At 36.3% G+C, this 17187-nt stretch overlaps 1 protein-coding gene and 1 long non-coding RNA gene across 2 annotated transcripts in view; one reads left to right on the forward strand and one right to left on the reverse strand.

The window, feature by feature from the left end:
- PDSS1 (decaprenyl diphosphate synthase subunit 1) overlaps positions 1-17187 on the reverse strand; it is a 34638-nt gene that overhangs the window by 3625 nt on the left and 13826 nt on the right. The window contains exons 5-9 of the mRNA XM_003771853.4: positions 13966-14107; positions 12264-12375; positions 12046-12155; positions 3260-3340; positions 3035-3148 (exon numbers count right to left, since the gene is read on the reverse strand). Coding sequence (XP_003771901.2) covers positions 3035-3148; positions 3260-3340; positions 12046-12155; positions 12264-12375; positions 13966-14107 — 559 coding nt within the window. The remainder of the gene's footprint in view (positions 1-3034; positions 3149-3259; positions 3341-12045; positions 12156-12263; positions 12376-13965; positions 14108-17187) is intronic.
- Positions 2597-12457, forward strand: LOC116419461. The gene is made up of 2 exons (XR_004229782.1): positions 2597-2802; positions 12142-12457. It is a non-coding gene; the product is annotated as an uncharacterized LOC116419461 (long non-coding RNA).

Consider the following 17187-nt stretch of genomic DNA (forward strand, 5'->3'; position numbering starts at 1 on the left):
TGAACACAGTATCTGACAGTATAGTACTTAATAAATGTGTAATTTGACTTTTATAATATATTAGAAGCTGGCAAATCCTTTAAATTCTCATCTCTACATTTTCTTTGCTTTCTTTCCTTACATAACTACTACTCTAGTAGTCTTAGTCTCTTAGACCTCCAAGTTCTTTTCCATATATAATTGCCAAAATGACATTTTCAAGACACAAGTCTGTCTTGGTTACTCTAATGCTTAAAAATCTTCAAGGATCCCTTATAGTCCTTAGAATTAAAATGAGAAACTCCCTGACCTGACATTGATGACCTTCTATAATCTGGCTCTGACCTCCTTTCCTGCCTTTATTCATATTATTCCTCTTCACATCTTCTTAATTTCTGCCTAATTAAATTATTGGTTGTTCTCTAAACTTTGACAAAACATCTTCTACGTTTGTGCCTGTCTAAAGCCTATCCATGTGTGAAATTTATTTCTTCACCATGTGACCATCCTGACTTTTTTTTTTTCTATTTGTGAACATCCTTTTAAGGTAGATTCTTGATAATCCTAAATTTCAGGTTATCTTTTACATATATATATATATATATTTTACATGTTTCCTTTACTACAATGTAAGCTCTTTTAAAAGAGAGATTATTGTGTCCTAATATTTTGTTTAATTGAATTGAAATGGAACCAAAGGACATTAGTCTCCAAGTAAATAAAGTTTGGTATATTTACATCTAATATCAAATGCTGTTTTCCCCAAATTCTACACTTTCAAGTTACAACCATGTGGATTTAAGCTCTTGTTGGATTTAACTACTTGGTGGCCTCTCTTTCTGTGAGAAAAAAAGATACTCTCCGAATTTAGCTTTATATATCTTATGAATATGAAAGCATATGCTAGATCTTATCTATTTCACTATCAATTCTGAAATTCTAAAACTTCTAAACTCAGAGTTTCAAAGGTAGTGAGACTCATCCTGGCAGTTCTCACCTAAAGTTCTCTTAGAACATATGTCCATGGAACATATTGTCTGTCAAAGAGATTAAAAATATGCTATGATTACAAAGATACACATAATCAAGAGTTTACAATGATTATTTAAAAAAAAAAAAGTGATTTTTTTAAGTGCTACCTTTTAAGTGCGGTAGCCTCTTGGAGCTTCTGGCTCCTCAGTGTAAATTTTTCTTTTAATCCTTGACTTGTTTTCTTGACTTCATTTATATCTCTTGCAGAGTGGTAAGCTAAAATGAAAACTTTAAAGGGAACTGATTAAGAGTATTCTGAGACTGCCTAACTAGACTTCTTTGTCATGAAACAAACAGCAAAGAAAATCAGTGCTATAGAAGTATAAATTTGGGGACCAACTTTATTTTACTAAAATTGAATTCTTTACTAATTTTCTAAGTTCACAAGCCTATTACAACAAAGAGAAAACTGTCTTCATTTCTCTCTGCTCAGTTACCTAAGACATGAGAGAAAAGAGTATTTGAAAACTTGTAATTTACAATTAACATGCTGGTTCCTGGAGCTTGTTGGTGGTTGTCACTTTGCTCTGCTGACAATGTGTACCAACTTGTCTTGTTTTTAAAATTCACAGAGCTCAGTTCAAATTTAGCCGACATGTGGCCCTTATGTCAGAAGACAGAATCTGTTCAGAAAAAACATGGGTCATTTTTTTACACACAGTGCTCCCTTGCTTCCTCTTGCATGTTAAGTCCCTTTGCCAGACTGTTCCTTTTTTTTGTCGCTGAGATTCTTCCCCTTTCAGGCTGTAGTACTGACAAGAGGCAGCCCTGAAAAATCTTGTGGGAGTGAGTGTGCTGCCCTTCCTGTGACTGGGATTTCCCCATGAAAAAAGAATGCTAGCATCTGGGAGCCGTAGGCTCCAGTCCTTTAGCTCGGGCTAACTTTTCTTCTAATTCTTGAGTGTTTTCTTGTCTGCATTTGTGTCTTTTGCAGAGTGGTAAGCTAAAATGAAGCCTAGGCCACTGATGTCCCGGTTAGGAACTTGACCTCAGTATAGAAGAGGTGACAGTGGGAGAAATTAAAAAAAATGTTCTGCTGTGAAGCCAAATAACATTCTGGGTGTCTGTCCAACAAATGTTCACGAATTCCCTATTAGGCAAGCACTGCACCAGTTTGTAGTCCTGAGATACAAAGCCAAGGCTAGGCCTTGCTCTCAAGCAGTTCATCTTGTACTGGCAGATGTCAGATAAACAGAAAAATAAAAGATAAATTGAAGAGGGAGAGAGTGAAAATAGGGGAATCCTACTCTTGAGAGTCTAGTATGGCATGTGGGTTAATAAAGACCTAAGAAAAACCTCCAGTTCCCTGAAGGGCAGGCCTGCATTCGCATTCATTAGCATTTCCTTTGTCTCCAGCTTCATACTCAAAAAGGGCTTACCTCAAGTTGGATCCTATGGTGAGAGGGGATACATCCTCCCACAACAGGCCCTTCAGGGGCCCCACCTGCACTGGCCAGCAGCATCAGCTTTCCCAGAGTCTAACTTAAACCGATGTGACCTTGACAGTGCCCACTGGGGCAACAAGGGTGTCACATGATCAGAAGGAACACTGAAAACAATTCAGGAGAATGTGGGGAGGCTCAGATAAATTTATAAAGGGAGACTCATCAGGAGAATATACAATCTGCCCCATAGTAAGGTACATGGACATAGAACTAAAGGCAACTCAATGGGTGAATCTCAGCGACTCATCTTGGTCCCTTAAGCAGAGAAAAAGGCATGACGGGATTGGGAACTTCCAGAAACTTTCAGAAATGCTGTTTTCTGGACCAGTTTTGCTCAACAGTTTTTGTGAGTGTTGAACAAAAGTTGTGTAGTAGTGCTGGGTTATTGCATGTAGTACAAACAAAAGAATATTAAATAGGGGTGGGGTACATGTAGTTAGTCTTTTAAATATGTTAAGAATGCAAAAACCACTCAGGTGAGATCTTGTCTGCCAGGCAATTTATTGAACCGAAAAGAACTTACTTAAGAAGCCATTGATTCCACATCTATAAATTTCCTGTTCTAAAATGAAACCTACCTGCTCGCAAGCAAATAAGACTGGACCAGTGGCTAATCCAAGTTTCAGATCTGATGCGGTTGGTTTGCCCAGCTGGTCAGTACATGAAGTGAAATCCAACACGTCATCTATCAACTAAAGTAAAGAGAACTGATGTCAAAACTCACTGCAGAACACCATCCATAGGAAATATTTCAAAAAGGCTATATTTCTCATAAGTAATGCAGAAACAAAAATTTCAAGAACCTGAAATGCGATGCCAACATTTTTTCCATATTGATAGGCAATTTCATGAACCACCGGATCAGGACATCCTAAAATGGAAACCTGAAATAAAAAAAAAGTTCTCTGATAGGAGCTCTAGATAGGAATTAAGATAATAAACCTTTCAGAATGTGCTACAGTAATCTAACCATGCCTTACTGAGGATATTCATTAATTGCTGGAAGCTTCCCCAGATCCCTTCCCCTCACCTCACAGATAAAGACACTGAGGCTCAAAGAAGTGATTCCCTCTTGTCACACAGGGGAAAAGCGGCATAATGAGAATTCTAACTTTTTGTGCCTAAATGTGGCATGTTCCATTGTACAATGCTGCCTCACATAAATATCTAATTACATGAAAACAGTCAGAATTCGTACATTTGGAAACATCAGCAATATACTGTATCATTAATTTTGAAAAATGTGAAAAACAAGCCTTTTGGAATCTGCAGAAGGAACAGTAGATGGACTTCCCTCCCCACCCTTTCATTTCTGGGGGGAAAAGTAAATATAGCAGTGACCTTCCCCCCAATTACCAAACTGATGTTTGTTAAGGACTGATAGCAGTATTTGCTTTGTTTAAGAATGTAACCTCCTTGAAGGTAGGGTCTTCTTTTTTTTCATCATGAGCTTTACATAAGGCAATGAATAAATATTTGTTGAACAGAACTTGAGCTTACATGACCTTAACACAAAGAAGTTTACTTAAATAAGGTTTTCTTTTTTGGGGGAGAGGGGTACGAGTTGGGGGGGAACATATGGAAAAGAATTTACTTAATTTCTGATCAAAAAATATTTCCTTTTTCAATTTCTCTATTTAGAACTATATCCAGTTATTTAAAGTCCTATATTTTATAGAATGACCTATTAAAATGAGACTTTTACTTTTATCACTTGAAAAAAAAGTCCTATGTTTGAATTGTTGTTGATAACACATTACCAGTAGTGCAATGATTTTGAGATATTTTTCTATTATTAAAAGGTAGATTTGTACCATGCCTTTACAATGAATGTTAACTATTTGTGGAACAAAGGTGCCTATCAGTAAAATGCCCAGGATTAGGGCTACTAGTGGTGCTCCAGGATACCCAAAAGCTCTGCTGATCACTAGAAGATTTGAGTCAATCAAACCTGTGACTTTGGTCTTATTAGCACTATGTTTTAACCAGCTCAGGTAAAAAGGATTCTGAAAGACAACACAGTGTGATGGAAAGGATGCTGAGCTTAAAGTCAAGAGGCCTAAATCGAATCTTGACTCTGGTGCTTAAGATGTGACCTTCAACAAATTACAATACCTATCCTATGAGGAAAGCATTTTGTAAAAGTGCTCTATAAATTAGCTAGGTCAAGAGACAAGTGGAAAATATCGCACATGTGGAATTCATGAAGAACTGAGTTCAAATTCCAACTTTGATCTTTGCTCATGATCACAGCTAGTCACAAATGCTGTGTGCCTCAGTTTCCTTCTATGTAAAATAAAGATTAATATATCTAAGGGACAGGCTTAGATGCAAGGAGGACCATGGATGATAATGCATGGAAGTTAATATATAAATACCAATTCTGCTCATTGTTACAGTAGTCACACTATAAATCCAAGAAACATGCCTTTTATATCATGGAGTTACAGTGATTTCATATGCCTACAAAATGCCTACAGGAAAAAAAGAAAGAAAAAGGTGATTCTAAACTTAGAATTATTATCCAGGACAAAACAAAATATAACTTCAAGCTAAGAAAAACAAAGATGATTATTGTCTTCTGGCCTCAAATGACCTAATGCTATACTCAAGCTCTATAATGCATCATTCCTTCAAAATCACAATGAGGCTGGACCACACCCTTATATAAAAATGCAACACTACGGATGTTATAAAAGCAGCATTTCCCCTCTACTACTCCCCCCACACCACCCCCATCCAGAAGCTTAACTCTGATGGTAGTTTTGAAATGTTTCAGAAAACATACAAATGCTTTTGTGGCATTTTCCTACCTGTTAAAAGTTTGGCTTTGTTCTGTAATTACACATTATTCTCAAATGGAGTAATCTGAAGATACAGCAACAACTTTTTTATCCCAGTGATAGAACATAGGACACTTTTAAAGATTTTCCAGAGTTTCCAAAGTCCCCCTGAAGACCAACTGGCCTAATTTACTTAAAGAACTTTTGGAGTGTATTCTGGCAATTTTTCTGCTTGGCATTCTGAGCCTACTGAACCCAGTTTGCAAGAAACAAAGGTTAAAAGAAAAAGAAAAGCTGGATCAGAAAATCAAATGCAGATCTTCATATGGCCTTGATTCTGAAGCATCCTAAGGTGGCCTCTACTCCCCAAACAGCATTCATTATCCCTTTGTATTGCTTCCATGGGAGAGAAACCCATTCCTAGGGAAGCCAAACTGACCAGTTTTCCCTTCAGCCCTGATTTCCCAAACTAAAAAAAGCCTTAAATGGACAGTTTAAATGTTTAGGTCACTAAGATAAAAATGTGCCTCCCTTGTCTCACCCCAGCCTCAATTAATCAATGAGTGAGCACACGCTCATATACAGTTGAGAGGCAAAAGCTTAGCCAAAAGAAGAGGCCCTGCCATAGGTTGAATGAGATCATTTACTCTATATTGTGTCAACTGGAGTGACAACAACCATTGAAAATTAGCTTGATGAAGAGAAATATAGTAAAATGGGGTTCAATGAGTGGCAAGGATTATCTCTAGTTAGGTAATTCAGGCTAAGCTGATGATAAAAATAGAGCTAGCCTCTTATTCCTAGACAGAAACAAATGGATTTATGGATCAATGCCCACCTAGGAATTTATTTACTGCCTTTATTCAAATTATGGGCCAAATTCCAAGTACATTCTGACCTCTATAAGTCTTTAAGAGGGATTCTTCTAGCTAGAATAATGGCATATCTATTAACCATGGCAGAACAAATTCCATGAGTAACATCTTGGGGAAATCAAAAAGAACCTAGATGTGTTCCTTGAAAAATAAAAAAAATTTGACCTAGGACTCTATTTTCCAAAAGGAACAATTCTAACAAAACAAAAATAAATTGATTTATCCATTTAATACTGTGCACAGATGATTATAAAAGAGACAAGGAGGTGCTAAAGTTTAGATAAGAAAAAGACTTTGCATTCAAGACAGTCAGAAGACTCGGGTACTTATTCAACAAATATGATACAAAGATGGCTATTTAGATCTCTACCAGATAATACCTGCTTTGAATAGATATAAATGAACTAAAGAAAAATAATCAAATAAGAAACATTATTGAATCATCCACTGAGAACAACATATGGTATGACAACAAACATATGGGTCAACAATAAGTTAAAAATCAGAGCTCTCTATTCTTTTGAACATGGATTATTTCAAATGAACTAAATATATAACTTATTCATAATACCTATACTTAGCAGGTTGATAGGACTCTAGTTCAGCAAAATATTTCACTTAAATGCTATCTGAAAAATTCAAAATTTCTTCCTGTCACATTTAGGGGTTTAAAATTTTAACAGTGAGGTCATATTTCTAAAGATGATGTAAAAGAAACGTGTGTAAAAGAATGGGCTTTTTACAAGTTAAGAAAAAAAGTCCTATCTCAAGGTGGGGAGAACTCTGAAAAATGTATAAGAAAGCATGACCAAGGATCAAATATGATGAGTAGCCACGAAAGACACATTTGCCATCTACAATAATGGAGAAAATACCCACACTGGTGAAAGCATAAATACATCTGAGTGTTTTGAGTAATTCTCTCTAATTCCAAGGTAATCATAGCATCATAGGCAAGAATAGAAAGGGTTTTTAGAAGCCACTTAATCCAGTGGCTCTTAATCTTGGGTTTTTAAACTCTAAAATATACACATACACACACTGACATGTATTTCAATATAATTTTATACATTTAAAAATGTGAATCTGAGAAGGGCTTCACAGGCTTCATCAGACTGCCAAAGAGGTCTATGACATAGAAAGATTAAAAACCTCTGGCTTAGATCAGGCTTTTTAGTTTACAGATGAGAAAACAAAGTGAAATGACTTGCCGATAATCATATGTGGCAAACATTATAGAGATCTGAACCCAAGTTCTCAACTGGCCGTCTTCCTACAGGTCAGGAAAAAAGAATTTTAGCCGTATATTAAAACACAATACATGTTTTGTATTTGAATATGGTTTGTTCTGATGAGAGATTTTATAAACATAACAGAAGTTGAAAAGATGTGGGCTTAGAAGCTAATTATATCAGAGATTTATTTCAATTTTAAACAGCACTATGTTGGAGTAAATCTTTAAGAAAAACTTTTTATTTTCTCTCATATAATCTAATGTGGAAAAGAGAATCAGAGAGGGAGCTTATGTGATCCACAAAGGAAAACCAAGTACAAAGATAATCCTCTGTGGAAACACTGGGAGGTGGGCAGGAGGGGAAGAACTAGGATGGTGCAGCCAGGCCAAAAACTGGCAACTTGCCATGTTGCAGCAAATATCCAGTTCAGAATAAAACAGGATGACAAAAACAAACATGAGATAGGACTAAACCAAATTCATTAAGATAAACATTTCTTACTTTAAAAAGTTCTTTTGATTGAAAATACAACGGGGAGAAAAAAGACAAGTCACCTCAAAGTAATCTTCTATTAAAGATGTAATCACATCCAGGCTAGGAATCTATTCAGTAACAGGAAATTGGGGGGGGGGGGGGGGGGGGGGGGGGGGGGGGAAAGAGAAGCTGCTGGGCTATCATCTTATTGGGACATCTGGGAATTCCATTCATTTTTCTCTGTGGGAAAGACCTAACAGAATTCTATCCCTTTAATCCTCAGCTCTGGAAAAGACCTCAGTGATTTTTATGTGGCAGCTCTCATGAATCTGGTTTGCATATACACTGGGACTGTTGCCTAAGCTCATTTTTATCAGCACCTTAAACAGCAGTTTGGAAGCAGTTAGGGCTTATTCTACCCCTAGGTAATTGTAAATATAAAAATGTTCGTGTAACCATATAACTTCTTTTTAGAATTATTTCCTTAACAGCCGTGGACACACCACTACCAATTTCATTTGCATGAAAAGCACACTTAATTCCCATTTCTATTACAACATATCAGCATGCCTCCTAAGTGGTCTTTATTAAACATTTAATTCTAACTCAAGGTTTACCTGTTTTAAAGGACACTACTGCTTCTTCTTTTATTTTATAATTTGTTGGGAATAAGATACTCTCAACAACTGGATTTCTGTCCTTGATTCACTATTGTCCATTTTGATAGTGCTTTCTCTAACTCTTAAGACATTTTAAATGTTTCTCTGCCTTTTTTGCCTCAGTTTCCTCAACTATAAAACAGGGATAATAGCACCTACCCACAGGATTGTCATGAAGATTAAAAGATATCAGGTGCTATACAAATGCTTTTTCTCATCCTTCCCTTCCTCCTTTTTAAATAGAATATATGGTTCAATGGATCGATGAAAACCTATGTAGACACACAGCTCATGGACGGTGCCTATTATGCCATTTCTTGCAAGCAAATCACTGTTGGCAATATGTGATAGCTTATTTAAAGTCACCATAAGAAAAATTTAGATAGGTTTGGAATACTTGTGTCCTAGAGTGTAGCTGGAAGGGCAGCCCCACAAGCTGGTCTATCAGTTCTTTTGGACATCAGACTTAAAATAGAAGGAATATAGACTCGACAAGCATATAGAAAACTACAACACATGCAGTGATTCCAACCTACTTCCTACCACAAAACAAAAAACTCTATCCTTTAATTATCAATAATCTGCCAGTGGTAATATATTTACAGTTGTAAAACACAGAACCTCCAGAGAGTTAAAATTACAAGTATCCTAAAGGGCAATAGAAAAATCAAATATACTGACTAGTGAGCTTTACCTGGAAGACTCTGGGTCATGTATATCAAAGAATCTAATAATATCCTCAGGAATCACTGATGGGCACACTGCGTCTACTGGAATTATCAAAATTGCTGCCTTCACTTCGTAAGTGTTATTATCAATTATTAGCCATTTGACTACCAAAATCTCTTTAAATTAGTCTGCTGAATTTTGTACACAACTCTCTCTCTCTCTCTGGCCCAAGGATGGCTCCAGGCCCTTTTACCTTAAATACATAGGGTTGGTGATACTGTTAAGGGGATTTTTTTTTTTTTTTTTAACTTTCTACTTACTGCAAACAGCTTTGCTGACAGGATGAATCTCCAGTGAAACATCTGACTGCCTCATAAAATAAGTGACTTTAATAAAAAGTTTGCTTTAAATGGATCATTCTTATAGCATAATTATAATGTAAGTTATTATATATATATGTTATATTATATATATATATGTAAGTTATTATTTCATTCTTCAGTCTCTTTTTAAGAGAAAAAGTATCACTTTCAGTATCTTAGAAAAAAATTTCATCTAAAAATCAAATCATCTCCAAGGCCCTCTAGGTCACAGACACTCCTTTGGAACCTGTGTGATGCCATGATGATCTATAGCCACCAGGTATCACCAAAACACTACTGCTATTGAAAAGGGGAGTTTTTATGTCAGAAACCCTGTGGGACCTCATTGGTCTTTCATTAAGCTTTCATTAAGCATGGTGTGAATTCTCCAAATGCAGTCTACTCCCCTTTTGGCTTCCTTTCAATCAATACCATACAAATTGTTTTCTCTGTTTTCTCAAACAATTGTGGGAGTGTGAAGATGTGTTTCACTGAGAAAAACCTGTATGCTGTCTTGTCTTCATTTTTATAAAAAGTACCGGCGATGTGAGTAAATTCAGTTTTTAGAGAAATGGGAAAATTTTGCTTTACAATAATGTATTTGATATTTTTTACTTTTGGAATCTTCCTTTTTTGAGGGATTTTTGAAATCATTCCCTAAGTGCTTTGAAAATTGTGTTATTTTTAGCAGAAGTTTCTTCTCCTGATATTTTCTTGGAGTCAAAGGACCTGGGTTTCATTTTTGTTTTACTGTGACCTCAGGCAAGTCATAACCTCTCTAGGTTTCTGCTCCCTCATGTTTAAAAGGAAGGGGATAAGATTAGATGATTCCTGAGTTCCATGCCAGAGCTAAATTCAAAACATTAGGGAAAATTTTATTCCTTTCTTTTTTTTGGAAAAATACTACATTCCATCTTCCAACCCTCTCCTCTGGGCACCTAAATGGCGCAGTGGATAGAGGGCTAGGCCTGTAATCGGGGAGATTCATCTTTATGAGGTCTAATCTGTTCTCATACATTTACTAATTGTGTGACCCTGACATCACATAACCATGTTTGCCGCAGTTTCCTCAGCTGTCAGATGAGTTAGAGAAGGAAATATATTTTCAATATCTTTGCCCCCCTCCAAAAAAAAAGCAAACGAGGAAATGAAGATTCAGATATGAGTGAAAAATAAGAACAAACCCTATCCTCCACAATCATTCAAAGATCACTGACAATAGCTCAGTGATCATACCTGCCAATTCTTGAAATCTGGGGTGAAAGTTCATCTAGGTCCAATGACCCACACTCATCAAGGACAGCTAGCTGACTACTTAACTAGAGGTTTAATTCTTTTCTTTTTAGTCCAAAAATCAGTTTTCTTGGCAGACAAACAAGAAATCAATAGCAAGAAATTAAGAGTTCATTCATTTTTAAAATATATCTATTATCATTCTAGTCACCCTGAGCAACAGCCTATCTCTTCTTTGATATTTCTCCCCCCACAAACGTCCTCAAAAAAACAGAAAAAAACCACCACCTTTTGCTTTCTCTTGTTGGCTTTAGCTCATTCTAAGCTCTGATTCTCCAAGGTTGTACTGTTTTTGTGGTTTTTGAGTTTCTGTGCATCAACACAATTCCCCCTCTTTGGAATGGTTTTCCCTTCTATTGTCAGCATTTAATCCCGGAATGTTTTTCACTGCTCCTCTGTTGATTTTCTAGAATTTTTTTTAAGTCCAGAGGATCTTGCCTGTTCTTTCTTTGAAATCTGATTTCCTGAAATTTAGGGCATATGCTCAGCTATCCTCTTGCTATATAATAAATTCTAAAAATAATCAATTTCCCCAGGTTCTCATCCCAGCAACCAATTTATTTCTTGTGGAGTGAGATATTGAAATGATTTCATTGTTCTAGCCATATATCAATTAATGAGTCACTGACAAAGATTTCATATTTCAAGTACCATTACCCTTTATCTGTGGTACAAAAAACTGAATCCTTAGCATATTCTTCCTTATGACTGATGTTTGTATGGCATACATGGTTTTTATCTGAAGTAAAAAAAAATTTCATCATGGTAGTCCTGTTTTTTTCAGAGGTTGCAATTCATGACAAAACCTTTAAGAACTCAGGATCTTCTCTACAAGAAGCACTGGACTCAAATAGTGTAACTTTGGGCCTTGTAAAACTACATAAATTTTTAAAAAAGCAAGCCAGGAGTTTTTGTAGATTTTTTAAAGCAGTGAAACTAAAATTATCTGTAGTCCAACTATTCCAAGCAGTTCAAGAAAAATATTAGCTATTTAAATGCTTAGCAAATCTGATTGATTAATTTAGAGAACTTTTTGTGGCTCAAGAAAAGAATGGAAGTTAATGTCTACAGACAATATAGAAAAACTGGAAACAACAAGGATAGTTTGGGGGCAAAGTCTTTTGGGATAAAGGAAAGGGGGTCTATTTTAAGGTTCTCCTTTGAACTTTTTTCCAGAAGTATCAAAAGGCTCAGATATGAAACTTCTGTTAACTTGACAAAAAGACAGAACGTACATACTGCTTTACAACTGTTGGCTAGGAGACTTGCAGTCTTCTTAAAGGTCTTTTCAATGTAGTGAGCAAATCTTTCGTTCTCATTTTCTTTTGACCCCAGTTGAAGAAATTCACCTGCAAAGATGGGAAGAGCTCATTTTGATTGGGATTTTATTATTTTGCTACATTTGATACCAGAAGAAGAAACAATTTTTAAAAGAGAAAAATAAAAAAACAACCTACCACGCACCAAATCTTCAAGGACCTGTGTTAAAACAGAAACAATGGTTGTATTTCCAATTCGTGCCAAAGCTACAGATGCTGCAGAAAGAATAAAATCACCAGCAAGAACAGCCTTAAAAAAGAAAAAAGTAAAACTACTTTACAATCATGTATCATAGCAACTAAGTGCAAAATAAAATGTATCATCTCATTAATCACATGCCTTTTCTGAGTGAAATTTCATGTTCTATGAGGCAATTCCTGACCCTTCCCTATTACATAGGATTATTCCCATCATTCCTAATGCTACGACAAATTGTCAGTTTCCTACAAAAAGTTCTTCAGTTCCATTTTTCAATGCAGAGTTTGAGAATGCTAGAATTCTCCTATTTTTTGGTGATGAGAAGAACTCATTAGGGGAATCTCATAGTGAAGAACTAGTACAGCCAGATAAGAGAGTGTCTTGAGAAATTCAGGGAACCTGGCCATATCCTGGAGAAGGGCATCTTAAACCTTCTGACTCCAGAATCCAACCACCCTCTCACTCCCCACCCCTCAATCCCCGAGAAAGTTCATGCATTCATCTTTGGAGTTCTCACACTGGTTGTAGACTTGGTGATTATGAACAGTATTAAATATACTGTTTCTTATTTGATGGTAACACTAAATTGCCTTTTTTTGTATCCTCATAATATGTTGTCATGTACCATGGCTACCTACTCATTACTTTTGAAAAATTGAAGAGATTACATTATCACAGTTCACTTAGCAATATAGGAGCATAGAAATTAGCCTATTTTTACAGTGGAGATCTGGAAACTTTTATGCCAATATAAGGGGTGGTTGTGGCATGTATGTTTGGGTGTGGACAGTGTTAACAAACTCCCTGGATGTAAATTCTCCTTACTGATGGAGTTCATAATCTCTGCAGTTTAGAGTCTGAATTATTTGGGTTCCTGAAAAACTATGTAACTTGCCCATAGTCACAGTCTATAAATTTGAGAGGCAGGATTTCAACACAGTTCTTTCTTTGCTAGTGATGCCATCTTTCTCACTATACATGGTGCCTTTCTATGAAAGAATGAATATAGAAAGTGTTAAGTGTCTGAGACCAGATTTGAACTCGGGTGCTCCTGACTTTAGGGCTGGTGTTCTATCTATCCATTGTACCACCTAGCTGTCCCCTGGGTATAGATTTCTAATGGGCTTAGTACAAAACTTCAGATATAGAAACTTTGTTCACTGATGTAGATCAGCAACTACTTAACATTCTAGTCTTAAAAGAGTTCCCTGGGGGCAATTAAGAATTTAAGTGACTTAACCAAGGTCACCCAATTAGTATGTGTCAGAGACAGGACCTGGACCCAGAGCTTGACTCCAATGCTAGCCCTCCACCCATCATACCACAATAGCCTTTTCAAATTTGAGCCACAAAAATACATTTTTCCCTTGTGAGTATTGTGAACCCCCCCTCCCCCACCAAAATTAGAGTTATCTAATTGATTTGTTATATAGCTTTTTCTGATGTACTAAATATCTATTGTCAATATATCAATAAATCCAGCACGGTTCATATTTCTATAGCTCTTTAAGATTTACAAATTTACTCTCAGAAAAACATTTTAACATGATCATTATGGCAGTTTAAAAAAAAAAAAAAAAGATTTAGGCAAATCTAAAAACTGAATACAATCCAATCACCACTTAAATGCCACAAACATACCTTCTTTTCACCCCAGATCTGATTAACTGTGTGTTTTCCTCTTCGAGAGCTTGCATCGTCAATAATGTCATCATGAACCAGACTAGCCGTATGGATCATTTCTGCAATTAAGGCTATGGTACGCTGACTTGCTTGCATATCACTAATTAATGGAAAGTAATGCCTTTTTAGAATAAACTCCAAAATTTAATGTCAAAGCAATCATCTTGTGAAAACATCACACAGATCTAAGATAGAATCTTAATTTCTTTTAAAGAGAATCATTCTAGTTTTCCTAAACTGCCTTTCCTTTATTTGAATGAACCTGTTAAGAAAAAGACTTGCTTACTTACACTTTTTTTTTTTAAAGTGACTACTTTGTTTAGTGGTAGTACCGCTCCTTTCTCCTAATGGGAAAAAATGGTTCTGAGTAGTTTTAATCTAACTTGTCTTAGGAATCTGCCCATTAATCATGGCATTGCATTGACTAAAAGAAGATGAGTCTATGATAGTTAGGTTTAAAGAGAACAGAGAAAATCAGAATACAAATACAAAATTCTGACTATTGATTTTCTTGTACGACTCACATAAAAATGGGAATTTTGCCATCTTAACAGGAAACATTTCAAAGTCCATAATTTATTATCTATTTCTCATGCAATCAGTTCTCTTGCTTAAGTGAAAATTACCAGGAAACTACCAATTAAATTTTGTAGCTACAAAATTATGATTTCTGACATCCCAACTTCTTCCAATCTGAAATTTAAAGTATACTTATAGACAACAAAAGCAAAGTGTTATCATATTCATATGGGAGGAAGATAACAAGAATACTGAATCAATGGCTGTTCTCCAAACTCCTAATCTAAAGGCATGGGAGGGAGTAAACATCTGAATTTACTTAAGGACCAAAAACAATGAAAAACTTAAATTTCCATAAACAAGAATGGAAATTCAAATCATCATAAAAGATTCAGAGGAACTGATCTTATATAACAAAAAGGGAATAAGATGTATCTTTCTATTTTATTACATAAGGACCATAGGTCAAAAATACTATCCACTCATGTCTTTAAGCCAGGGATTCAATAATAAGATAAACAGCCATTTATGTAAGAATTTGTTATTTCACATGTGTTACAGTCCTTAGTGCTTCCAGATCAAATTAGGTTGATCATAATGGAGTGGACAAATTATCTTACAAAACCTTTTTTTTTGCTAGGAAGAGACCCAAATGAGCTGGATTCCAATTTTGCTGTGTGAACCTGGGAAAGTCACTTGATCTTTATGGGACTCAATTTCCTCATCTGTAAAATAAGGGAGATTAGGAGTTCTTAACCTGTTTTTTTTTTTGGTTTGTTTGTTTGTTTGTTTGTTTTTGGTCATGGACCCCTCTGATAATCTAGTAAAGTATATGGAGGTACCCCTTTTCTGAAATTTTTTTTAGGTCCATAAAATGAAACAGGACTACATAGGAAACCAATTACACAGAAACAAAGTTGTTGTCTTAAAATTCACAGAGCCCAAGTTAAGAACCCCTGGCCTAGATCATCTCTTCTGTCCTTTACGGTTCCAAATCCTCTGATCATTTCAGCTGAATGCAATGGGAAAGGCATAGACTTTTACAGTTGTTTTAAATATCAAAGTTCATTTACCAGACTACTTTGTTAACTGAATTTTGGTCTAGTAAACAGACAGACAGACAGAAAGACATACTGCCTACTGGTTAGTAATGGAACTTACCTTAAAACAACTGTTAAGGTCTCCAGCCTTTCTCATGCATTCACAGGCTGAGTGCCACCTCCATTTCCACAAGCTGTGTATGTCAGCAGCCTGGGACTTCCTGGTGGGAAGCAGCAGGGAAATGGCAGCATACCCTGAGACACTGGAGGTCCTCGTGCTTCCCCGATGTTAAAGCAGCAACCTCTTACAGACACCTTTGCTAAAGCTGCCTCCCTCCAGGGCTGCCATGTCAAGTGTGGCTTGGTTCTGAGGTTGGCCCAGTCCAGGGATTGCTGTGGCTTTCTGAGCGGAGGCCCGATGGCTATAGATTCTTTCTAGGGAAAGGGGCTTTATGTAATGGAAAGAAACGCTACATTTCAGGTAGTGTAAATAAAAATGTGTTTTCTTTCTCCAAGTTCATAGGCCTCTGAGATCCATCCAGACTGTGGCAGTCAGTGGGCTTCATAAGAACCTTAGCACAAAAGGTCTGCACCAAGCACCTTGGAGCTCTAGAGCTTTATGAAAAGGTGGCTTGAAAATGAGTATGGTACAGAAAGTTGACCTTCAGACTTGACTGTGGCCATGATCACTAATCTCTAAACTAGTGTGGCTAATCACTAAACTCTCAGTGCACCAAATAATACTCTTAAGAGCACAAGCTCCATACTAGCTGATAGACTTGTGGAGAGAAGCTGCACACTGGGAATGTTCCAAGCCAATGAAACCACAGGTTTGGAGAAAAATGTACAAAATATATTTAATTTAATACAATGCTGAAACTGAATGAGCAAAAGTGGCAGCTTGTGGACAGCTCTTTCCTATTATTTCTCCTGTGTGCATTTACCACTGCTACTTGGTAAAAATCTTTCTCAGAGATCATTATTATCCTGTGACTTATCCTATAATATAGTATTACATGTACATGTAAGATACTACCAAGCTTTGGGGGGGACCCACATAATTCTTGCTTCTAAGGAAATCAAGCAACCACTATTCTAGTAGCTCTGGATCACACTGCAAGCTGCTGACAGTAAAGAGGGTTCTAAATGGCCCAGCTTTCCAAGATACTTTTTACTACTTTAGGTGGCAAGGCCAGCAGGGGAAAGGGAAGATTTCTTCCCAACCGAGGGAAAAGGAAAAAAGTGCTCTTAGTATATAAGGAAACAAAGTAGATCCTAAAGTCATCTGGATGGCACTTATCACAGTTTGAACTTTTCTTTCCTGAGGTTTTCTAATGAATTTGACATGGCCTGATTTCCAGATAACTCCAATGTTTAAAATTTTTGTAAGAAAAAATAGGAAGGCTACCAAAACTCAAAGCAGACTCAATTTGAACATAGTCACTTAATTCTAAGGAACCAATGGGTATTTTTTCCACTTTCATTTCACTTCAGCCACCTACATTTTTTTGGCAAACAAGTTTGCAAAAAGCATTCAACAAAGCAAATTCAAAGAATATCTAATTAGAGGGACTCAATAACAGTGCTTATTTTCAATGTCTCTAATTTATTTCATTCAAGG

Source organism: Sarcophilus harrisii, chromosome 5, assembly GCF_902635505.1.
Source record: "Sarcophilus harrisii chromosome 5, mSarHar1.11, whole genome shotgun sequence".
NCBI classification, from domain to species: Eukaryota; Metazoa; Chordata; class Mammalia; order Dasyuromorphia; family Dasyuridae; genus Sarcophilus; species Sarcophilus harrisii.